General features: G+C 43.1%; 1 protein-coding gene and 1 long non-coding RNA gene across 3 annotated transcripts; one reads left to right on the forward strand and one right to left on the reverse strand.

Moving 5' to 3' along the window:
* The first annotated feature begins 4,679 nt into the window (after window positions 1-4,679).
* On the forward strand, window positions 4,680-7,419 carry LOC123447757. 2 transcript variants are annotated; one of them, XR_006631532.1, is made up of 3 exons: window positions 4,680-5,036; window positions 5,142-5,202; window positions 7,172-7,419. It is a non-coding gene; the product is annotated as an uncharacterized LOC123447757 (long non-coding RNA). The 2 variants fall into 2 exon arrangements; XR_006631533.1 differs by having other exon boundaries at window positions 4,680-4,906.
* Window positions 5,427-8,068, reverse strand: LOC123447756. Its single transcript, XM_045124409.1, has 3 exons — window positions 7,426-8,068; window positions 6,642-6,747; window positions 5,427-5,971 (listed from the first exon to the last, which is right to left on the reverse strand). Exons 2-3 carry the CDS (start codon window positions 6,699-6,701, stop codon window positions 5,528-5,530), a joined length of 504 nt encoding a protein of 167 aa, XP_044980344.1. The 5' UTR covers window positions 6,702-6,747; window positions 7,426-8,068; the 3' UTR covers window positions 5,427-5,527.
* Window positions 8,069-24,858: the final 16,790 nt, after the last annotated feature.

A 24,858-nucleotide genomic window follows, 5' to 3' on the forward strand; every position in this document is an offset into this window, starting at 1 on the left:
GTGCGTGTGTTGCATTTGCATGCGGGGGGCTTAAATAGAAATAGAAGGATGCACCGGCATACGTACTTAATTAACCTCGCGCTCCACGGCTATATACTTAACTAAACTCGCGTGGAGGGCGAGTCTGTTGGGTCTCCGGATTGGAAATAAACGACTAGTATCAGCATCGGTGAAGATTTGATTGTGTGTATGTACTATCTCCACGTATAGTTAGCGCTCATTCTGCACATTGTACGTCCAGCACATACTATGAACCAAGTGGCATGGGTGCCGTGATGAACTTTGCGTAACAAACATAGTTGACATTGATGCAAATCAACAACTCGTGATCTTCCACAAGACCGTGACGCACGCATGTGGCGACAGCTCGCAGCTCCTTGAGGCAAAGCAAAATTCACTGTTTTGACGTTTTCGCGAATGTTAAGCCGGATATGATCCCGGTTGGGGAAAAAATGCAAATCTAACCCTTTTGCTACCACCGGAGCCCTTGGCGGTAGGGTATGACAACCTACCGCCGCGGACCCTGGCGGTAGGAAAATGGCCTACCGCTAGAGGGGCTGGCGGTAGCACATGTAACCCTACCGCTAAGGGGTTCAGCGGCAGGCACAAACGCGTACTGTGTCCGAAACTTAGAATTCTTTTTACGGTAGGCGTGCAACCCTACCGTCAGGGACCTCGACGGTAGGTTGTTATACCCTATCGCCAAGGACTCCGGTGGTAGCAAAAGAGTCGGATCCGGAAAAAAATCAACCAGGATCAAATCCGGCTTAACATTCGCGAAAACGTCAAAACAATGAATTTGGCCCCTGCCAGGAGGCGAGATCACGGATGTATTTTTATTTTCAGAAACGAAGGCAAAAGATTTACCGCATCGATTTAATTAAAAAGTATACAAGTGTCAAGCATGAACAAAACCATATGAGAAGGGGGGGAGCACAATTGACACAACGGGTTACTAACATGGTAAAATAGAAATGACTCAATCACATACCCTCCCATCTTTCGTAATTTAATGACTCTGTACTAAACTTAACAAGAACCAAAACATTTGTACCAGTGATCATGTGTTCGATTGTAACAGGAGTACATTCTCACTGTCACTATCTGTCGTAAGGCATGCATCTTTGTGTGATTGCAACTCTGCACCACTTATGCATTATTTTACACTTAACCTCATCTGTTCCCCACCGCTCATCTCATAGAACCTTATCGGCTCGAAGCCTCAAGTCTCTCTACATCTCCATGTCAATGTGTCTCTATATGTGCAAAAAGCGAAGTGCATCGTACACCTTGAATTTATATAAGTTATTCTAACATAAACATAGTCGAAATCCGTGGCCATGCTCTTCTATAGTTGAATATGACGAAAAAGACGATGAAATTTTCCCTGTCGAATCTCCATCAATTTTGGAGAAAACTATGAGTTTTAAGCATTATATTTTATTTGGGGTCCAGCGTGCAAACAATTTCCAAAATAAAAAAGCGACGCCAATTGCAACTATAATTGCCTAAGAGCGTCACAGAGATCTTTGGGTCTCGCGAGCTAATGCACCCCAATTTATTTTAAAAATTTATCTTTTGTAAAATTGTTGTCAATAAGCTTAGGGTAGCTGTCTCCATATCTATCCTTGCTTCTTGTTGTTCAATCTAGATCACCTAATCAAACATGTGTATAATGGCTTCAGTTTGTGCAATTGTTGGGAAGGGAAAAAGACTTTGCTTTTTTTTCTTATCTTGGACATGTATCTAGCTTATGCATTCCTTTGAGTGAACTTCTTCCTTGTTTTGCCACGTTCTACATCATCCAACAATCCTTCTTCATGTTGCTCTTCTACCACGTCTTGTTCATCTCTGCTTTTTTATTCTCTGACCCTATCTTGGATTCCATGTTTTTTATCTTTTTCGATCTCATCTCTAGCTAGGCTTGGTATATTCTTTCGTGTGGACATACTACGTTGGGTAGTTCATGAGGTTTCATATGTACAAGTTGTTGACAGTGTAAATGTAAGGTTTATGTGATATGCTACTTCTAAGTGTGTAATGTCAATAATGTACAAGTATAAATGTGTTATGTGTTGTAATATTACTTGTGTATTTGCTGAAAGGGAGATGATAACATCGAACAAGAATAAGCACATGCATCTATCATACAACGTGCTTCTACATGTCCATTTTTTTCATTCAATTACATGCGCGTTGCACGTGCACTGTTACTAGTAGTGAAAAAAGCGAGAAGAAAACGAATTGAAAAAACACACGCGTCCTCAACCACAGTAGTGGTCCGGTCCAGTGATTTCGTTTTTTTATTTTCTTTTGAGAAGTTCCAGCCCTTGGCGTCAACTAATGCTTCCGGCTCCTACAGACGCGATCTTGGGCTGGCCCAAAATGAAGACACGCACAAAAGAAAATAAGAGAAAATATGTGGTGTGCGTGCACAGACCACTCGGCCACATGGGCAAATGTGAACATTAACATGAACCATCTACTAGTCAACTATTGGATAAAAAAAATCGTGAAATAAGAAATATTCATGGACTTTAAAAAGCATTCACAAACTTCAAAACAATGACAAATTTAGTCAAACAACATCAACTTTAAAAAACTTCATAAATTTTAGAATAAATTATCGAATTTGAGAACAGTTCATCAATTTTGAAGAAAGTTCACCAAATTTGAAAAAAAGTTCATCGGATTTTTAAAAAGTTCATCATTTTTTTTATAAAATAATTGAAATTCAAAAAGTTCTTCAAATTTGAACAAAAACAATTCATGGATTTCAAAAAAAGTTCACGAATTTAGAATATGTTCACAGATTTTAAAAAATCACCGATTTTTTAAAAAAGTTCATCATTTAACAAAAATCACAAATTTTAAATTAACAGAAAAAGTTTTTAAAAGTTAATAGATTTTAAAAAAGTTCATTGGATCTAAAATAGTTCATAAAATTTGAAAAAAGGTTCATCAAATTTGAAAAAAGTTCATCGAACCTGAAAAATATTCAAAGGAATAAAAAAACTGATTTAGAAAAAATGTTTATCCAATTTGAAAATAGTTCATTAAGTTTTAAAAAAGTTCACCAGATTTTAAAAAAAGTTCATTGAATTTGAAAAAATGATCATGTATTTTAGAAAGAGTAATCAATGAATTTGAAAAAAGTTCATCAAATTATTAAAAATAGTTTAGCAATTTTGGAAAAGCTTCATCGAATTAGAAAGAAGTTCATGAAATTAAAAAAAAACTCCATCCAATTTAAATATATTCATCAATTTAAACAAAAGTTTGTTGGATTTGAAAAAGTTTATCAAATTTGAAAAAAACCCTCGGATTATAAAAATAGTTTAGCCATTTTGAGAAAATTTCACCAAACTTGGAAAAAGTTCATCAAATTAGAAAAAACTCCATCCAATATGGAAAAAGTTCATCGGTTTTGAAAATAGTTTATGATACTTTTTATAAAAGCGCAAAAATGGAGAACAATCAATCTGAAAAAAGAAAAAAATTATGTACCGGAAATGACCACGAACAGGAAAAAAAATGGAGGATTCCCGTGATAGAGGAGAAAAAAAAGATAAAACAAGTTTTAAATCACTAGTTGATCGATCGCATAGTGGTTACCATTGTTCGAGTTTATAGAACGATCGAGTCCTTCAGACACGTTTTTGAACATTTTTACCGAATATATAGACATACATGGGCCGGCCCAGATGTCTGGTGGAGGGGTTGCGCTGGAGGCACCCGTTCGTAAACGGGCGCATATGCGTCAAATAGGATTTTTCTGAAATTACTAATTAAGGAGTATATCTTTCATAGATCATTTTCACCTCTCTTCGGGTTGCGACAAGCGACAAGTGACACATTGTATGCGTGTCACTTGCCGCAACCTGAGAGTTTTTCCTTTTTTCGTTGATTCGTATTTTCAAAATGTTTTATCTTCTAAACCATGCGTCCAAATCTCGAACCGATTTCACCGTTGGATTTCTCACGTTGAAATATTTAAAATTAGATCCCATGTTGATATGTTTTAATAACTTTTTTCATGAAAAAACCAGACAAAAAACCGCGTCTCTCGTGATAGGAAATAAAAACAGAAAACACGTTTTTTGAGCTTTTTCCTTTCCGTGGCTCTCACGAAAGTAAAACTATGCCTCTCGCGGAAAAAACGTGTTTTCCCCTTTTGGAGAGGCACGGGCGTGGCTCTCTGAAAGGCAAAGTTGTGGCTCTCGCGAAAGCAAAATCGTACCTCTCGCAAAAAAACAAAAAACACGTTTTTTTCTCTTTTCGAGAGGCACGGCTGTGGCTCTCGCAAAGGCAAAACCGTGCCTTTCGCGGAAGCAAAAACTGTGTCTCTCGCAAAAAAAACACCCCACATAAAACGCGTTTTTCTTTGTTTTCAGAACACACGACCGTGTCTTTTGTAAAAGGCAAAACCGTACCTCCCACGAAAATATAACCGTGTTTCTCACGAAAAAAACAGAAAACGTATAAAATTTTTAAAACTTTTTTTTGTTAAAAAGAAAAAAGAAAGGCTGGTGAAAAATCGAAACACCAGAAAAAGCAAAAAAAAAACACGTGCAAAAAAAGAAAAAACGAAATTAAAATAAAACGCTCACGTACGACACGTGACGCCGGCTAAGAACACATCAAATAAGGGCGCGTGGGAATGCTCGTTAGGACCGAAGGAGCCCTATGCTCTCGGATTTCCGAGTTCCAGTTATTTCGGCTGAGCGAGCAGAGCGGGAACAGTCCACTACACAATTTGGGCCGAATCCACGGGGCCCTGCTCCGGGTCAAACTCGATGGGAAGAGCAGTCCTCCGCCCCATCTGGCGAGCCCCGCCGCCGTCGACGCGTTCCAGTTTCACACCTTCTCTAGCCACGCCGCTGACTGCTGCCGCCAGACAGCAACGGTGAGCTCTCCTTCCATCCATCCATCCATCTTTTTTCTTTCGCGTATTGTGTTGTCTGTTCTTGGGTTCTGCTGCTGCTGCCGAGGGATAATGTGATTGATGCAGCTGCGCGACTGTGTTGACTGCGTAGGTAATTTATCACTGGGCGGATTTATTTGCCAAACTCCCTCACCGCTGTAGCCTTGCAATTGATCCCCCGTTGATTTAGCTTCACTGTATCTTGTTCTTACTGTAGTTGCTATTGCTGCAAGTTGGATCACGGGTTGGTTGAGCAAACGCCTACAAATATTCATGGGGTAATTCACACAATCCAAATCTCTGTTGTGTTATAGCTTCATTCATTCCGTAAAAGTCCAGTGATTTGTTTTTTTTGCATACGAACATTTCGGCATGCTTATCTTGCTTATGAACGTGGCTGAAATTCTGAATCAAATGTGTTCTTGGTTCAGAGGTTTTGCTAAACAACTAAATTAAACGTACATACATGCCTCCGAAAGATGGAGGCTGTTACGCGGTCATCTCGTGTCTATTGCAAATTGTTGAAGCAAATTAGCTCTATGATGTGACAACATCTCTTCTTCATTCTCTGAAATCTACGACACCAAATCCTAGCTAAAGCGGTCACCGTGCCACCCTCAGGATCGCAGGCTGGTGCAGCCAAGGAGGAGACTGATTCGTCTCATCGGCAACGGTAAACCTCCAGCTCTCAGTCTGAAACCTCACCGCCCTTGCGTCAAACTCCTTGAACTGAGCCAGATCGGATTCGGTCGATGTTGATGACACCGCCATCCCGGAGTCTGAGTTTGAAGACTTGCCGACTTGCTTTCCCTTGTGGCTTCTGCTGCTCCCGGTTGCCAGAGTGAGCTCAAGGTCGCATTTTTCTGCAGCAGAGGCAGGGGTGCAGTTGTTTGAGAAGCTATAGAGTTGCTGACGGTTGGCGGCTTTGTCGTCCCGCCAGATCTCGAGCTTAGGTTTCGTCTCAGCGTGAGCCTGGTTCTTCCCAGCTATCTGCGTCTCCCTCATCAGCTGTTTCTGAACATGGTAAACTCGGTGCATCTCATGAACCTGGTTCAGCAAAGATGTGCAGATTTGGTCAGAAGCTTTTTCACCTATATTGAAGTGCACAACTAATGCAGTACTGCTTCCTAGAAACTAGTTGTAATGTCTCAACTACTTGCTTGTACTCTATTTCCTCACACCTATCACTACTCTTACCTCCATCAACTGGATATAAAATAGGACGCAGAGAGGGCATGGTGCAACCTACCATTACTTAGGAAGTCACACTCACAATCTGTGCAAAGACTTTCCCTTGTTTGCAAGGTAGGAGACACCAAACTGCATGCTACAGAGGCTGGTTTGAACTATACTTTGGGAATGAGAGACATCAGGATATAGCCTCTTTCAGACTAGTGAGCTCAGTGGGCTACATATATAGTTTTAACCTATGTCCAACCTGTCAGGACCATATTGGATGGGAAGACGCCTATTACTTTTAAAACATGGGTATGCTCACATTTGTTGATGCATTGGAGAAATTGACTTATGTGTTAAGGCGTTGCATGTTCTGGTTAATTCCCCGACTATGGAGAGCTGCATACACACTCACGAAATTGCCCAGGGAAAAGTTGGTGATGATGCCTGATCCTTGGCTGTACTCTGAAGGTGTGTGCCATATTCTACTGGAAGATGCACACATAGTTAGAACAGTGCTTACACGAGTGTGTTGCCTTACCTGTTGTCTGAATGTTTGTTCTTGCCTCAGGATAACCATCTTCATCTCCTCTCTGTCCATCTCTTGGAAAATGCTAGTTGCAAGTCTTTGTGTGACTACCTCCAATCTGCTTCATGGGAATATCACAATGAGTACCGCATGCAATTTCTGGCGTAAATGGCAATAATATGATCTATGTTCAGCGCTGAACTATTTCTTGGTAGTGCCTTGTTCCATGAATCGGTAGCTTTCATCACAACCTATGTACTTATGTCCTTCAGGAAGAAAAGAAAAACGCCTGAATTTCATTTTTGCGAAGAAACCAATTTTCATTATTTTTTTTCCGGTTGAACTTATAGCTTACACCCTAGTACAAACGGTCAAATCTTATAGTCCCTCCGATCCATATTAGTTGTCGTAGTTTTAGTACAAAGTTGTACCAAAGCCGCCACAAGTAGTATGGATAGGAGGGAGTAGTATTTCTCTAACTAAGTGAACTGCATTCTGTTACGCTTCTGGCAACAACCGTAACACTGCTCTTTCTTTGACAGGGTAGCAAAATGGTGGAGCTACGAGGGAGACGGAGAAAGAAGTAGCTGGCAAATTCCCTTTCAGACCAGCGCATGCCACTAGGCCTTCCGACAAAATTCATCGCAAGATACAGAATATCACAAGGCTAGAGCACTTGAGAAAAACACAAGGATCTGCGTACTCTGAGCTCTGAAGCACGCCACACATGTTCCATGGAAGAAGAAGAAGAAGAAACAAGACAAGGAAGAAGAGATCAGATGAAGGCTGTGCCCACCTCTGTCTTGGTTTCCAGCCGCTGAATTCCGCTCCCAAAGAAGGTACTCCCTCTGCCTCTCCGAGAGAAGCTTTCCTCTCTTACAGTTACAGTTTGTTTACCAGGCCAGAGCTTTGCTTGTGCTGAGATGCAAGCAAGCAAGCAAGGAGCAAGCAGGTCGGCGTGTATGGTAGATATAGATATGTCGTGAGGTGAGGCACCAAGTCGAGAGGGAGGTGATGAAGGAGATACAAGATTCTCTCCGGGCTGCCATGAGCTTCACAGCGCAGCAACTGGTGGGGCCTTTTGTAGGCATGCCGAACGAATCCAAGTCACTTTGGCCAATGAGGTTCCATTCCATGTATCCTGATGTGTGAAAGATGCTTCTCCGTCCAGTGCCAAGGAAAAGGATAGGCATGATGAGATAAGAAGCTCCAGCTCCGGCTGGGTAGTATTATATTTTTGGACAACCTCTAAACTCAAATGCCTATGTGTCCCCTGGTCTCTCTACACACCCGAAACGCCTTGGTTTTAATAATAATGTTATCTATACACATGCACTTGGATTGCCTGCTAGGGGTTGCAGATTTTCTTGTAATATCAATTTGGGTTTTCATGTAATGGTATCATTAAGGTTTCATCCAAGACAATATTTCTAGCAAAGGCCGGGTGTTTGCTTTGTGTTTGTATCCACTTGATCCTTCAATAAAATCCATCTTTATCGAAAAATGAGAATATTTCTAGCAATCGTCATAAATCATACCGGTACACTACCAAATATGTTGAGGGTGTGTGCTTTGTTTTTTCTTTTAGAAAGGAGGATAACCTTTGATGTACTTACAGGGGTGCCGTAGCGCACTAGAGTTCTCAATCATTTTTGTGGATCAATCGCTCCCAAGAATCATTGAGCAGACAAGTCGACATGCAGTGTGTTTAGATCTCTTGTATTCACATGCGCACCGGATTACTACTATCAACTCCAGTTGTCCAGATCCTAAACATATTATAGTTTGCTTATGTTAGTGCCATCCCAAGTCAAACTATCAGCCTCGCATGGGAAATAAAGCTACTGGACGATGGCGACAGCTCATGCAATTAATTTATATTTGGTGTAGAACATGTCATGCTTTTTCCCGGGATAATTAAGTTTATGACTTGTACATCAGTACATTATTTGGCTTCAATGATATTATTAGAGCATCTACAACCGAAAGCCCTATACCCGTCCCAAATGCTCAGGCAGGCTACGCGGTCACTGTCCGATCGCAAAATTGCCACCCAACCGGACGCCCCAAACTTAGCCCAAACACTCGGTTTGACTGGCAACCCTCATATTGTGTTTGGACACGCCTACCACGTCTGCTGTCAAGCAAAGAGCATGCGACGGCACGGTCCGATGTTGACAAGTAGCCAGCTACGGCCAGTCGGTCCAGTTCGGCCTGGTCCATGGTGGAGGGCTTCTACTTGCCCTTGGTCAAGGAAGGAGCTTTGGGCTCCGCCACGGGTTTGTTCTCGGCGACTATTGCTTTCCCTCCCTTGTGTTGCTTCCCGTCTCCGCCCTTGGTGTCAGAGGTGGCTACATGCTAAAAGTGTTGTCTTTAGGCGAGGTACTTAGGAGGAGGCAAGAGCTCTAGACGCAAGGAGGAAGATGGCCGGGGGAATGGAAGCTTAAAAAAATCCCCAGCTCTCTCCTCTCTTTTTATAAGCAGGGTAGAAATGGAATGACGGCAGGATAATATTGCCATGTGGCATTAAATCATCTTCCTTCCCCATATTTATGGGTTAATTACGCACGGGGATCGAAGAGGCAACCGACTAATTGTTAGGCATTTTGATGCACATGATCCCACTTGATGGGACGTAACCTTGGTTGGGCCCAAACCACGTTGGCGTGTCACATTGTCCATCAGGGGCAAGGACGCCACGTGGTTGGGTGGATCCACGGATAAGATCTGTTTGTGTTGTCAGAGCTAACAAGACGACCATCAGCCCGGGAGCGTGGGAATATTGCGCCCACATGCCAGTTGTGCGGGAATATTTCTGAGGTGTAGCCCGATCGAATTTGTGTGATATTCATCAGAACGAGTGCACGCTGAATGTCTCAGATACAACTTGTTGCCTACACCTCGGATGAGGGGGGTGTGCTTTCGTTGAACCAGTTTCAAGACCAGCTAGCTTTGAACCAGTTTCAAGACCAGCTTTGAAGACGAGGAACAACTTAGATGAGCCGAGGTGTGGCCGGACTTGAAGACTGGTTAAGGGGCTACTGATAGTGTCCTGGCTAGGGAGCCTCTCACCATGACGATTCTCGGTCTGGTGGGCCGGGCTGAGGACTGTCATGGCGATTGCGTCATGAACCACTTCGAGCATCTCATGACGATTATAAGGAATACCCCGAAGACTTGATGTATACTCCAGGACGACGTGTCTGTGAAGAACTCTGCATCCTCATACGTAGCCGACTAAGATCCATGTAAACTCTAGGAACCTCTGTGCCTATACAAACCGAGGGGACATGCTTGTAGAATACACATTACAATCTCTTGATAGATACCTTACTACACCCCCAACATAATAAATAGAAGCATGATATTAGGTATTATCTCCTCGGAGAGCCCGAACCTTGATAAAATCATGTGTCTCTGTTGCAATCATTCCTAGATGCCTAACTTAGGACTTCTAGCTCGAGATTTGTCGGACACGGTTCCTTCAGGGGTAGGGGGTATTTGTACGTCTACATTGTACTCGGTGTCCGTCAAATAAAATGTTAGAAACATAAATTGTCCTCTCCCCCTCCAATAGCATTTGTAACTTTTTTTTTTGAATGATCAATCAACAGCTTAATACAACTAGAGGATACCCCACATGTTGTTGCGGGAATTCATTGATAAAAAAATGGGACGATAACATGAGAATCAAAATTAAAGATACATATGACTTATTATATTTTTTGAAACGGTGTGACTTATTATAATTTGACTATATATATAGTTGTAATAATATTTATTCAATATAAGTAGAATAATTAAATAAAAATAATTTTTCCATGCATGGTTGAATGCATTTTCTCTTTGTGAGGGAACACATGGTTGAGTGCATAGGTCTTTTCTCATGCATGATTGCATATGTGGAGTGAACCTTATCTTATTCATAATTGTATGATGAAGCGACATACTTGTATGCTGAGAGAAATAAACTAGTGAGGATGACTCTTTTATGTACATATGATTATCTAATAATCATGTGTCTAATTAAGTTTTCCGACAAGGGAAGGAATACCATACAAGTTGATAGTGGATTTACGTTTAGAGCTACTCGACACGATTTAGTGCTAGATAAATCCGTATTTGAACAAATCTAAAACAGCTAATTTGAAACGGAGGTGATAAATTATAGGAGTAGTAGCTTATGCAAAGGTTGTGGGTGGAGTAGATCATCGCTTGCATTAACGATTGACCAACAACCAGCGGGTGCACCTGTTGCCATACATGCGGCGTGATATGGTTGGCACACTTTTCGCTCTCGGTGGCTCCATGAGCACACGTGCAAAGGACGGGGAGAGGAGAGAAGATACTTCCAAACTCCCCAAGGACCCTGATTGGACCGTGGGCGGACAGAGGTTAGGCAAGTGTCAAGTAGCCAGCCGGAGCAGACATCACCGTCACCAAAGGGGAATAAATAAAGCTTTGGCGGCATATCACACGATACATTGCACTGTGCATGCATCTCTCAATCACCGTGCAAAAATCAAGGGGACAGTTTCCATGTCAGGATTCATCCTCTCTGGAGCACACCCGGTTTGTTCACAGGTTTGCTTGTCCTGACCAACTGGCCATTCGGATGCGGATTCGAAGAATTTTTCCTTTTCCTCAGTTTGTCGTTTTCAGGGTCACTGGTTTGTTCATAGGTTTGGTTTGGCCCTGAGAATTTGGGATCTTTCCTTGCTACAAGTGGAGCAACTATTGGTTACTGAGACACGTGAGTGCACGTAAAAGAAGAGTCCAACGAGGTACAGATATTCATGCCGTTTTACAGATTGTTCGTATGCGCGGAACCAGCGTAATCAAGGGTTTTTTCACTGTTTTAACTTTTTTTTAAACATGAGCACAAAATGACCAGATTTGAAAACATTTTACGATCTGACCCTTTTAGAAACGCTACAAGTCGTGGCGTTGCTGCCCCACTATGCAACGTCAGTCTACCATGTCGTTGCTTCCCTACTGTGACACGCTTGTTTACCGTGGCGTTTTTTCTTTCTTGCAACGTCAGTCTAATGTGGCGTTGCAGACCCACTGTGAAAGCCAACAGTGCTGTCGTTGCTGCCCTACTGTGACACGCCTGTCAGCCGTGGCGTTTTTTCTTTCTTGCAACGCCTGTCTAATGTGGCGTTGCAGACCCATTGTGAAACGCCAACAGTGCTGGCGTTGGTGCCCTACTGTGACACGCCTGTCAGCCGTGGCGTTTTTTCTTTCTTGCAACGCCAGTCTAATGTGGCGTTGCAGACCCATTGTGAAACGCCAACAGTGCTGGCGTTGCAGACCCACTGTGGAACGCAGCGACGACATCCAGCCAGCCCACGGCATGCTGCCAGCAACATGTGTACTGCTGAAACGCCATGGACCATGGCGTTTCGCGCGTGGCCAGCAACGCCAGTATCCCTGGCGTTTCTATGTGGACTGAAACGTAAGGTAGACTGGCGTTTGAGTGGGTCTGCAACGCCACAGTGGACTGGCGTTTCTACGTGCGTCTGCAACGCCACGGGCTCTGATGTTTCAAAAAGGGTCAGATCGTGAAATGTTTTCAATCAGAGTTCATTCCGTGCAATATTTTCATCCCATGGATCAAAACAGTGAAAAAATCCCGTAATCAACCCATGGACCAGTTGCAGCTGGTTATCAATTTATCTCCAGTTAACTTGATGAATAGATACCTTCTCAAAATATGAGTGTGTGTATGTATATAGGGAAACACTTTCAATCATACGACTAATCCTTCCAAATCGTCAGACCGATGCTGCACCATCTATTTTTTCTTTCATCGCTCGGGCGAGAGGTCTGCTTCCACCACCCCTCATACAAACGAACCGCTATTCACGCAAAAAATATCTGGGTACGCATCTCCCCTGATTCTGCTCGGTTCAGTTCTCCCAAGGGCATCGTCTTCGCCCGATCCACCATGCCATCTCGGTGACCTCCCCTGCGCAATCCCCACCTCAACTGACCCACCCCTTTCCCTGTTCCACCACCAGGTAGCAGCACCATCAGTACCCATCACAGCTGGGAATAGGCTCACCCAGGCAGTCCGAGAGGCTAAACAAGTGGAGGAGCTTGCTGGTGCAACTCGCCTCCTCTGCCAGCCCATCTGGGCAGAGATGAAACACGCGCGAGCAACTGCAGAAAGTTGCGCCTCACGTCTGCATCTGACCTAAGGTTTCGATTCTCCCCTTTTTGTTCTTTATTTTCAAGTACAATTTCACCACCGATTGATTGTAACTTATTTTACTTGATCGATGTTCTTATTATTCCTGCCTCATTTTTGCGTGAAAATTAACAGTGCTAATCAATTTGGATAAAATTTGTTTGCAGATCACAAAAATGATGCACATGCAAATTTCAGAGTTCTATGTTTCCACTAATTTCTAATTTCAGAGTTCTATCTTTCCACTAGGTATGGCTTATTTTGAGATAGCATCAAATTTATGCTTCAGAATCCATGCATCTAAGTATCCATCCTTAAACATCCAATGCTTTAGGTATGTATATTTTCAAGCTTCTTTGTATTACTAGTCAGTCTAGCATGTGGTTTCCATTGCAGATTGTCATGCACCGGCCCTTCTCTGGAGTGAAGGCATCTCACAAGGCCAAACGACGACTCTTGTCCTCCACTACCCTAGCTAGGGGAGGTTGCTAGTGTGGGTGGAGGTGACGACGGTGACGACATCAATGGACGACGCGGAGAAGGAATGTAACAGGAAGGTGACGCAATCATCTCGACGGCTGGTTGGCCTATCCTATTGCACCAGTGCATCTGTGCTTCTCCTAATCAACACTCCGGCCATGCTGCTCATAGTGGACTCGATGGCATCTTGACTTCGCCCCCTTGTTCAAGAAGTCGTTTTCCCTGATGCTTCTAGCGGTCGACACCCCCAATTCATCGACGTGAATTGCTCCGCACCTGATAGTGGGAATGCATTGTTTTGTTGTCACAAATACAATGTTGCTGGCTCTGTGTATTAACCTTCACGCTTCAGAATCATATATAGCTTGTTTCTAGCTTGTTTGCTTCGTTCTTTACACAACCTAGTTTGACAATGGTAATGCTTCGTGGTAATTCTTTTGCTACTGCTTCAGCAATTGTCAAACTATTCTCACTAGCGCACACAATGCATCTATACTACATTTTCCGTGCTTCAACCATAATAAAATTGTGCTTCAAATACAACCACACATGCTTCATACTTCCTCCGTTCCTAAATACTCCATGACCTACATACAGATGTATATAGACATACTTGAGAATATATATTCATTCAATTTGCTCCTTATGTAGTCTATAGTGCAATCTCTATAAAGACATATATTTAGGAATGGAGGGAGTAGTAGAAAATAAATCATTTGGGCAAAGAAGCGACTACGAGTCATGGAGTATTGTTTTGTAGTGTTTGAAGCATATTTGTCACATGACGTAAATAAGTACAGAATGAAGGAAGTATCATGCGTGTATGAAAACATACATACAGGATGGTAGTATATGGAAGCTACGTGATTAATGGAAGTATGTGGGAAAAAATACATGAAAGCATAGTTTCTGTTTAATGGAAGCAAATATGAGTAGTGTCGGAAGCAACCGGAGTAACAATAGAAATAAAATATGTTCCATGAGAGAAAAACAGTAGTAAATTGAAGCATTTTTTTTCACTAATAGCAGAATAAATTGATAATTAGATCTAAGAAAAATCAACATGCACCATAAGCAAATTCTGGGAACAGTAGAAAAATAATCATTGAATAGGAAATATGTGAATACAAAGTAGAAAGAACGAAATAAATAGATATTCAGTTTTCCTCTCGCTTGATTTTCTGATGTTGTTACTTTGACAAAACAAATTATATGGAAACAACTGTGGACCCACGTTTTCAATGCTAATCAATCCACCGTGATTTTTGGGTGCAACTAATTTTATGAAGCAAAACACATGGAAACTACCTACAAAAGGGGACCCACCTCCGTACTAATCCAACAAGGAGAAGCATTCTCATCTACGGTGGTGCGGTGGTCTGATGGAACAGATCCCTAGTGGTTTCCATGTATATACTCCCTCCGTCTTAAAATTCTTTTCTTAGATTTATTTAGATATAAATGTATTTAATCACGTTTTAGTACTTAGATATATCCATTTCTAAACAAATCTAAGACAAAAAAAATTTGAAGCAAGAAAGTATGTATGTATATATGAGCATATGCGTGTATACTGTGTTTAAAAAAAAATAACATCTCCAAAACGATATGATCTCGCGGCCGACATGCGGCGCGCTAGTGCGGGGTCGAGCACGACGCCGGTGCTGGAGATGTCATCCCCGCCGCAGAACTTGGCATCGGCGGTCTGCTGGTCCGACGACAGTTGCTACGAGACGCTCGATGGCGAGAACCACTCGTCCTTGGCAACGAACACGCGTGACGGCCACTGCTTGGTGTCGTGGCTACGGTTACTCCCGAAGTACCCGAGCTGCACATTATAGGACGTGACGGGGACGAGCTGCTTTACTCCGGCGACCACCTCGCGGTCGGCGACAAGGCGTGCCTCCGATACCGGGGCAGAGCTTGCTAGCGTCCAGCCTCGACGGCATGCCGTACGTGCGCCCGTCCGTCCCCCTCCCTCCGCCCAAGTTTGCCGCCGTCGTGAGGTGGAGAAGAGGAGGGGGAGGCTCGGTCCAGATCGAGGACGGAGCAAGGAGCATCACTGTTGGGATCATGGCTGGTTGCCGGCGGGGGCAGATGAACAGCGACGGCGTGGGTGGACATGGAGGGGCATTTTGACTAGTCAAAGTGTCAAGTATACCTGGCCATACGGGCCGTGCCGGCCGGGCTGTCAACCCGTTCCAAATTTCATTCCAATCAAATGATCCGTAGCGTGAGACTCAAAATCTTGTGCTGAAGAGCGTGGAGGCCCGGTTGCCCGCGTGCCAGGCATGACTCGGGCCCGGCCCGGCACGGGCTAATCGTACCCGGGCCCGACACGACCACCCCTGGGCCGTGCCTGGACCGTGACCCTCAGCACGCGTGCCGGCACGGCACGACAACGTTTAGGAGCGAGCGAGGCTGGCGGCCTATAGATCTGGCGGCGAGGACGCGAAGCGCGCGCGAAAAAGGAGCGGGGGGCGCGGTCAGCCGAGCGACTCGGCGGGAGCCGTGCGAAAAAGGAGCGGGGGCGCAGTCAGCGGGCGGGAGGGGCGCGCGAAAAAGGGAGGGGAGGGCGGGAAAGGGGTCACGGGAGGGGAAAGGGAGGTTGGGGCTGATTTTTTTTTGCCTTTTTTTATTTATTTTTAAGTTAAAATAGGCAGCGTGCCGTGGGCCTAGCGTGCCGCCGGGCCGGCCCGATTAGGCCACGTGCCGGCACGCGGGCCGGCATGGCACGACCCGTATATTAATCGGGCACAGGCGGGCCGTGCCGTGCCTGGCACGATTACGGCGGGCCGGGCCAGCCCGTGCCGGGCCGGGCCAGCCCGTTTGGCCAGGTATAGTGTCAAGGTAGCGGATTTTTGCCAAGTCACCTCGTGACGACCGGGACCCGTATCCACCAAACAGTGTTATTTACAACAACAAAATAAGGTCAACTTCAGGGCGCCACCCGATCCGAACGTCCGTTTGGGTCGGATTCTGTCCGTTTGGGACGACAATGGGGTTGCACATGTCCAGGTCGGTCCGTGGCCGGGTCGATGTGCCCAATGCGCAGCCGCATCCCGAATCGTCCGATATTTAAAAAAAATGGAATAAACAAAAAATGCCAGAAAAATGTAAATAAAACGCAAACATTAATACGCTGGCGGCGCCTGCACCACCTCCCTACGCGGCGATGACTCGCGCTCCGGTGACCGCGGGCGTGGGGCACCAAGGCTCGGGCCCCACTCCCTGAGACATCTCCGTGGTCGCGCACGACCACGTCCAGCGCTGGCCCACCAGCTCCGGGAGGAACGCGGCCACTGGCTGCTCCTCATGCACCTCCTCCTTCACCGCCACGGGCTGCTCCTCCGAGATGGCCACGTCGCCGGCCGTGGAGAGGGCCATCATCTCCTCCAGCCCCACCCACTGGCGCTCATCGTACGTGTTCATGGAATCTTCCATGACACATTGGACGAGTCGGGCCTCCTCCTCTTCGGTCATGCGAGGAGGTGGTGGTGGAGACGGAGAGGGCTACGGTGACGGGGTCAGCGTCAGGCCGCGCACCCGCGTAGGCCCTCGCACCTGGGGAGGGCTCGCAGGGCGCACCCGGCGCTCAGCACATGCCCGCTGCGGGCTGTTATGTTCGCCGGCAAAGTAGGACGCGTGCCGCACGTCGTGCTCATCGCGGAACCAAGTGTCCCACAGAGGGGAATCCACGGCGTACCTCGGGTCGTAGTAGAGCTCGTCGGGGAGGCGGCGTCGGTGGCGTTGGGTCTCGTCGCGGCGGGCACGACCGCTCGTTGGCACCGGCGGGATCCATACCCGATCGGCGGAGCGGTGCCAGTTGTTCGGCAAGTGGACGTCGCTCCAAGGGAGCGGCGTCCTTGTCTCCCAATAGCGACGACACACATCCACATGGACGTACTGCCGGGAGCACGCCGGGGCGCCCGGAGGGGCAATGGAGAAGGCTGCCGGAGCAGGCCGTCGCAGAGGAGAAGAACGGCGCGGCGGCGGCCGGACGAGCACCCATCCTCGTGGTCGTGCGGCCCCTTCCCCTTGCCGCCGGTGCTCCACCACACCATTGTTGCCGGCGGCCGGAGAGCTAGGGTTTGGTGTTGGTCCCGAGGAGGCAGTGGAGTGGGCGCGTGCGCAGTACCGGTCCATGGCTTCCCCATTTAAGAAGGACGGTGATCAATGTAAGTGGGGTTTGTCCGTTTGTCCGTTTGTCCGTTTAAGAGTACCGGTCCATGGCGTGCGCAGTGGGGTTTGTCCGTTTTGCCTCAAACGGACAGGGCCGAACCGGATAGGGTCGTGCGCTAGATTTGGCCTAAGTACGATCAATGTAATGTATTTTTTCTGATAATCTAGTCTTCAATGTGTGATTTGTTGCAATTTACTCAAAAAAAAAAACAATATGAGTCTGATACTTAAATCCTGATGGGTTGGCTTCATCACTATCTATGCATCTTTGGTTGGTTGGTTCTTTGAAGGTAAACTAAAAGTTGAAGCTTCTAGTGGACAGGACAAAGTGGATGTGTGACTACTATAACTGAGGATCATAGTGGGCAGGACACCACTAGTCGACGATCATAGTGAGACTTTTTTGTGTGTCTTCTTCAGTGTGAGAAAACATGCAAGCACACCGTCTACTACACTTGTCGATCTCTTGGTTCGACGCCTAACACGACAAAATGAATATGGGCTTCCTTTGAAGATCCAAAGCATATGTTCCTGGCTAAGACATCAAAGTAGCTTCACGCCTAGCTTTTGATTCCTTCCTTTGAGTAGTACATCAACTGCAGCTTCAACTTTGGAAATAGAATACCGAAGCTTATCAAATATTCCAACAAATAATATTCTGAATTTAATAGAAGTCAACTTGTTACAAATATATACCATAACACTAAGCACCCTAGAATTGGAGAGCCCACATTCAATTAAGGTTTCAGTTTATATTGTGACACTCGATTTTGACTTGGTCAACAATTTCTCAAAACTCTTTCATTCTATTATTTTATTTATATCTCTATAACACTACATTCCTTAAGTATAAAGAGTTCACATTTAATTGAGTTCTTCAAGACTCCAATTAAAATTGGGTCACCCGATTTTGACCGGGTCAACAATTTCTCAAAACTCACTCATTCAATCTTTTAGACAAATACACTATGCTTCCTAATGGATTTGGTTTACGATTTTAACCGAACCAATAGTTTTTTCAAATCAATCAACATCAACGGGTCTATAAAAACATATCAATCACGTCCATACAGTCGTCGACGTAGACATTTTTCCACATAGATAAGGTTGATTAGCATATAATATAGAATCACACCACGAAAGGTCAATCAAATTATCAAATTATAAATAAAACTCAAACTCAATATGTCATATCCCCCACATATGAAAAGAAATACTCCATTAGTTTCAAAATATAAGGGGTATTATTTTTTGGAAAGCCAAATTCTTGAACTTTGGACAAGTTGAGAGCAAAAATATCGACATCCACTATATTAATAAAAAATATGAAAATTCATTTGACAATGAATCTAATCATAACAATTTGATGTTATAGATTTTCGTATATTTATTTACAAATTTAATCAAATTTAAAAGATTTGACATTTTTAAAAAATAACACACACTATATACTATATTTTAAAATATGATGATTAGATTTTTTTAATCTAACAGCGCACAAAGCGTTCCCAGTCCTTCTAGTTATATACCAAAGCTGAATGCCGACGGGTCATTCGTGGCCATAGATGGTATGGCAGGTGCCGGTATGATACTTCGTGGTCACAATGGGGTTGTGATGCTCGTTGTTACCAAAGACCTTGTGAATTGTGTGGAGGCTGAACTAGCTGCAATTCACAAAGTCATAACATTGGCGCTCAGTTGTACAGAATTGGACCTTGTGGTGAAGAGCGACTGTGCGGGTGCGCTACAATTGATCTCTTCTATGGGACAAGATCGGTCAGCTCACACTCATAGTCATGGAGATTAGACCTCTGCTATCTCAAGAAAGAAGGATTCAGTTACGGAAGACTAAGCATAATGTAAATCTCGTTAGCCACAGTCTCGCCCATTTGGGACGTACTCAACAGAGGACCGCTGTTTGTCTATGTAACCCTCCCGACGAGATAGCGAGCATCATTGTATCTGAGTGTAACCATATTACTTGATGATTGAAATCCTCTTTCCCGCAAAAAAACGGTAGCAACCCAAAAACAGATTAAGGCTTTGTATGGAACGTCGTTCCTACTTTAAATACCTTTATTAATTATAAAAGATACAGACCACCATCCGCTCGTATTGTTTCCGCCTGCAAATCGTCCTTGACCAATAAGTTACACCCGTAAGTATCTGTATCTGTTTACATCCATTCCAAACACAGCATTACGTGAGTACATGTCTGTGCGCCCGCACAGACCCCCCCCCCCCCCTGTTTTGAGGGGCTTCAAATTTTACACGCAGCAATATGGGCTCTTTAGTCTTTTCTAGGGCCAAGCTGACAAAATCAATGAATATCTCACTAAAAGCCACTACATAAATAGAACTATAATAATATAAGTATCATAATATCTTACATACCAATTGGAGATATCAAGAATCGTACCTATTCTTTGTTGTATAATCTTCACATGAAAAATATCATTCTTTTAGTGTTCTTTGTAATAGAATCTTCAATAATATAATCATAATCACTCTTCTCCAATATATCACTCTCCAATACTATTGTGGCCAAATCGGCGAGTCTTTGTTGTGTCATAGTAGTGTGCATATAGGACTTCAACAACTTTAATTTAGAAAAGCAATGTTTCGTGGATCCAATGGTCACAGGGATAGTCAACAAAATTGAAAGAGCATGGTGCCCTCATGTGTGGTTTTGGTAATTGATGACATTCTCTATGGACTAATGGTTGCCTTGAGTTATATTCGAATGATTTGTCCATAGAAACTTCTTGAAATCCATTTGTTGGTTTCAATGAGTTTATGTGATGACCAAGGCGTTATTCGAGGATTTATTTAAAGATTGGTCATGTTAGGAAAGCATATCTTGAAGAAGATGATTGTGTGAACATTCATGTTTATCTTTAAAACATCATCTTTATAAGGAGAGAAGATAAGAGACAAGGTTGATCAAGACTAAGGCAAAGATTGATTCAAGTTGATGAACACACAAAGTGTAGAAGTTGTACCAAGTAGGATCAAGTGATCCTATGGTATGGTAAGCATTGTCCATTACCCTTTGTGTACTAACACATGATCTTTGTGAGTGTTCTTTGTGGGGTTAGGTATGTTTCCATGGGCATGCATCAAAATCAAGATCCCATACAACCCATGGAGGATGAAATCAAGTGGTTGAAGCATCACGTAGAGATCACATGTTTGAATCTTGTCGTCCATTATGGCGATAATGGACATATGAAGATGTGCCGAAGAGAGGCTCGCCCATAGTGAAGTATGGGGGAGCAATCTACTAGTCCTCATCGAGCCTACGCAATTAAGAAAGATGGTCCATCTTGAGGAGGACAAGATCGTCATCATCTTGCTCAAGTGGACTATGCGCAAGGCAAATGTTTGACCTTGATAGGACTAGATCGTCATCATATATCAAACCAATCATTTTTATGTGATAATTCTTCACACCCAAAAAATAAACAAAGTTCATTATAGAGTTCACGGGAGAACAAATTATCACAATACTTCGAAACAGTTCGATCATGAAAATGCATGCATTGGATATTAAGATGGCCAACTCTATTGGAAAGTTCACAAGTAATGGGATGAAGAGAGCATAATCTTAAGACAAATTCATCTATAACTTTAAGCCACCAATTATTTTATCATGTTTATGCTTCTTACAAAATTTATCATCCATATACGACATGTTTTCACAAATTTTATTAGCTTCGTAAAAATTGACATGCTTATAGGAAACCTTTTTATCATGACCAGTGCAATCATCATTAACATCATGGATATTAAGATAATTCATACTAACAATATTGCTATCATACTCATCATTTAAGTATTTCACAGTAATTATTTTTATAAATTCTTCTTCTAAAAACTGAGCATAATTTTCTGAAGCATCACTTTCACGAAAGACAGTATAAAGGCAAAGCAATTGAGGCAACCTAAATTCTATTTTTTGTAGTGTTATTTTATGAAACCAAACTAGTGAAAAACAAGAAACTAAAAGGTTTAATTACAAGATATAAAGATATATCTTCAACCACCCACCTCTCCGGCAATGACACCAAAGAGCTTGATGTCTACTACACAAATTTATTCTTGTAGACTCTGTTGGGCCTCGAAGCGCAGAGCTTTGTAGGAGAGTAGAAATTTCCCCTCAAGTGTATGACCTAAGGTTTACCAATCCGTGGGAGGTGTAGGATGAATATGGTCTCTCTCAAACAACACTGCAATCAAATATAATAAATCTCTTGTGTCCCCAACACACCCAATACAAATGGCAAATTGTATAGGTGCACTAGTTCGACGAAGAAATGATGATACGAGTGCAATATGGATAGTAGATATAGGTTGTTGTATTCTGAAAATATAAAAATAGCAAGGTAACAAGTAGTAAAAGTGAGCATAAATAGGGTTGCAATGCTTGGAAATAAGGCCTAGGGTTCATACTTTCAATTGTGCAATCTCTCAAGAATACTAACATAAAAGAATCATATGATCATCCCTCAACGTGTGACAAAGAATCACTTCAAAGTTCATAAGTACCGGAGAACATAAGATGAAATTGTTGTAGGTAGTAGAACCACCTCAAAACTATTCTTTCATATCAATCTATTGAGATGTTCCTATAAGTGTCACAAACAACCCTAGAGTTCGTACTAGAATAACACCTATGATATACATCAATCAACCCTAATATCACCTAGGTACTCCAATGTTACCTCAAGTATCCGTGGGTTAATTATTCGACATGCATCAAACAATATTAGATTCATCATATTCAATCCAACACAAAAAATTCAAAGAGTACCCCAAAATATTTATCCGAGAAAGTAGGAGAAGAACGTGTATCAACCCAAATGCATAGACTACCCCATTGTCACCACATGAATCCGCAAGTGGAGTACCAAAACATATATCAACTGAATCAATAGAACACCCCATTGTCACCATGGGTATCCACATGCAAGACATACATCAAGTGATCTCAAATCCAATATTCAACTCGACATAACTAAATCTCAAGGGAAAGATTCAATTCATCACATCAAGATAGCAAGGGACAAACACCATATGATCCAATTACATTAACAAAGCCCGTGATACATCAAGATCATAGCATCTCAAGAACGAGAGAGAGAGAGAGAGGAGGGAGAGAGAGAGAAAGAGAGAGAGAGAGAGAGTGAGAGATAGAGAGGAGGGAGGGAGGGAGGGAGCGAGAGAGAGAGAGTGAGTGAGAGAGATAGAGAGGAGGGAGGGAGGGAGGGAGCGAGAAAGAGAGAGAGAGAGGAGAGGAGAGAGAGAGAGGAGAGAGGAGAGAGAGGGAGGGAAGAGAGAGAGAGAGGGAAGAGAGGGAGATGGGGAGAGAGGGGGAGAGGGAGAGGGTGATGGGGAGAGAGAGAGAGGGAGAGAGAGCGCGAGGGAGGGAGGGAGGGAGGGAGAGAGAGATCAAACACATAGCTACTGGTACATACCCTGAGCCCCAAGGTTGAACTACTCCCTTTTCGTCATGGAGACCATCGGGGTGATGAAGATGGCCTCCGGTGATGATTGCCCCATCCAGCAGGGTACTAGAACAGGGCTCCTGATGAGTTTTCTTTAGTATAGAGGCTTGCGGCAGCGGAGCGGAAGTTCTAGGTTAACTTCAGAGGGTTTTAGGATTTTTAGGATTTTTCACGTTGAAATCACGCGGTTCTTCGATCTAGTATTTCTTATTTGCTCTAGAAAAAAATCATCAAAAAGTTTTGAGCGTTTGCAAAAACTATTATTTTTTACATAGAAAACAACACCACGGTAAATGTGCTGAAAACATTATCAGTCCGAGTTAGTTCTAGTTAAATCATATAAAGTACATCAAAATCATATAAAAATATTATAAACATAGATAAATATGGCATGAATACTTCATAAACTAAACGATGTCCCGTGCGTTGCGGCGGGAACCTTGTTAAAAATGTATGGATAAGTGGTAGAAGACCAAAATTAAAACAAAAACAAATATAAAACTTTCTTACATGAATTAATTCCCTCGAAAAAAACAATGCATGAGGTGGTATGTTTTGCATGAAGAGATCAATTAAAAAAATAACTTATGACTCCATGCATGACTTGATGATGTGGCATTGTTGCATGGAGAGAGAAAATAGCTAGTGAGTTGTAGCTATTTTAGAATAGAGGATTATCGATACGTTGAAGATGTGTAAGTGATCGCCCCCAAGGGTTGCCAATTGTACGTGTTCGATGACCATCCTCAAGGGTTCCTTAACGGAATCATGGCATCCTGCATTACGCGGGGGCGTGAAGATAGTACGATGACCCTAGTGGCTTCTTGGGGAGCATTGTGCCTCCACACCGCTCCAAACAGAGATTAGCATCCGTAAAGGTGTGAATTTCGGGATACACCTTGTCTCCGCGTGTCTTGGTTATCTCTTATCCGAGCCATTTACTTAACACTTTACTTTGTGATAGTCATATTATTTCATGTTATATATATTGCTATCGGTTAGTTATTTATCTTGTTTAGCATAAGTTATTGGTGCACATAGGTGAGCCTAGTTGTTTTAGGTTGTGTTCTCAATAAATTAAACACTAGTTTTATTTTGCATTTGTTCAAGCCTAAAACTGTAATTAGTTTAAAGTGCTTATTCATCCCCCTTTAGACGACATCTACGTCCTTTCAAAAACTCCATATACAATACTTTAATTGGAGAAAAAATTATGACGCTTTAAAAAATCTACTTTTTTTACTTTTGGAATGAAATTTTGAGGACCACATAAAGTTCATTAGCATAAATGTCAGACTTTCCATCCTTTTTAAGTGCAACCTCAAGATTATCACAAGAAGTTTTCAACCTCTTTCTTATCCAATGACAACAATGTTTCGGAGGTAAAGAAGAAACCAAATATATTTTTTGGGTAACCCTGATATTGGTCAAATCTGCTTGTAAGTGAGCTAATTGCTTGATTAACAATAAGTATGAAATAGTTGACTCTCAATGATTCCTCTGCACACTGTGTGGCAACATTTGCATCATCTGGGTTCTCATCAAAATGTCTCTTTTCTTTTAGTTTCTCGTTTTTTACGAAATGTTGTACCAATATCCATCTGAGTTGTAATTCCTTTGGATATCTCTAATGATTCTTAAAAGTTTCCCTATACCCCTTGAAGAAAAATACCAGTCCTTGCACTTTCTCAAGAGCAACATCAGTAAGCATATCATTTGCTTTTTTAGCATTCATATCCTTTCCTCTTTTTTAGAATCTTGCATATCCTTTGCTGGCAAGTGTTTGCTTACGGCGGACTTCTTCACTGTTCTGACCTTACTCTGAAACTACAACACAAAATAAACTCTGTACGAAACTATTTCACGA

Source organism: Hordeum vulgare, chromosome 4H (assembly GCF_904849725.1).
Source record: "Hordeum vulgare subsp. vulgare chromosome 4H, MorexV3_pseudomolecules_assembly, whole genome shotgun sequence".
NCBI classification, from domain to species: domain Eukaryota; kingdom Viridiplantae; phylum Streptophyta; class Magnoliopsida; order Poales; family Poaceae; genus Hordeum; species Hordeum vulgare.

Coding starts and splice junctions, on each gene's coding strand:
- LOC123447756 (XM_045124409.1), bottom strand. CDS start 6,701: ATGGACAGAGAGGAGATGAAGATGGTTATCCTGAGGCAAGAACAAACA. Junction 5,972..6,641: donor AACAAACATTCAGACAACAG/GTAAGGCAACAC, acceptor TTGCTGAACCAG/GTTCATGAGATGCACCGAGT.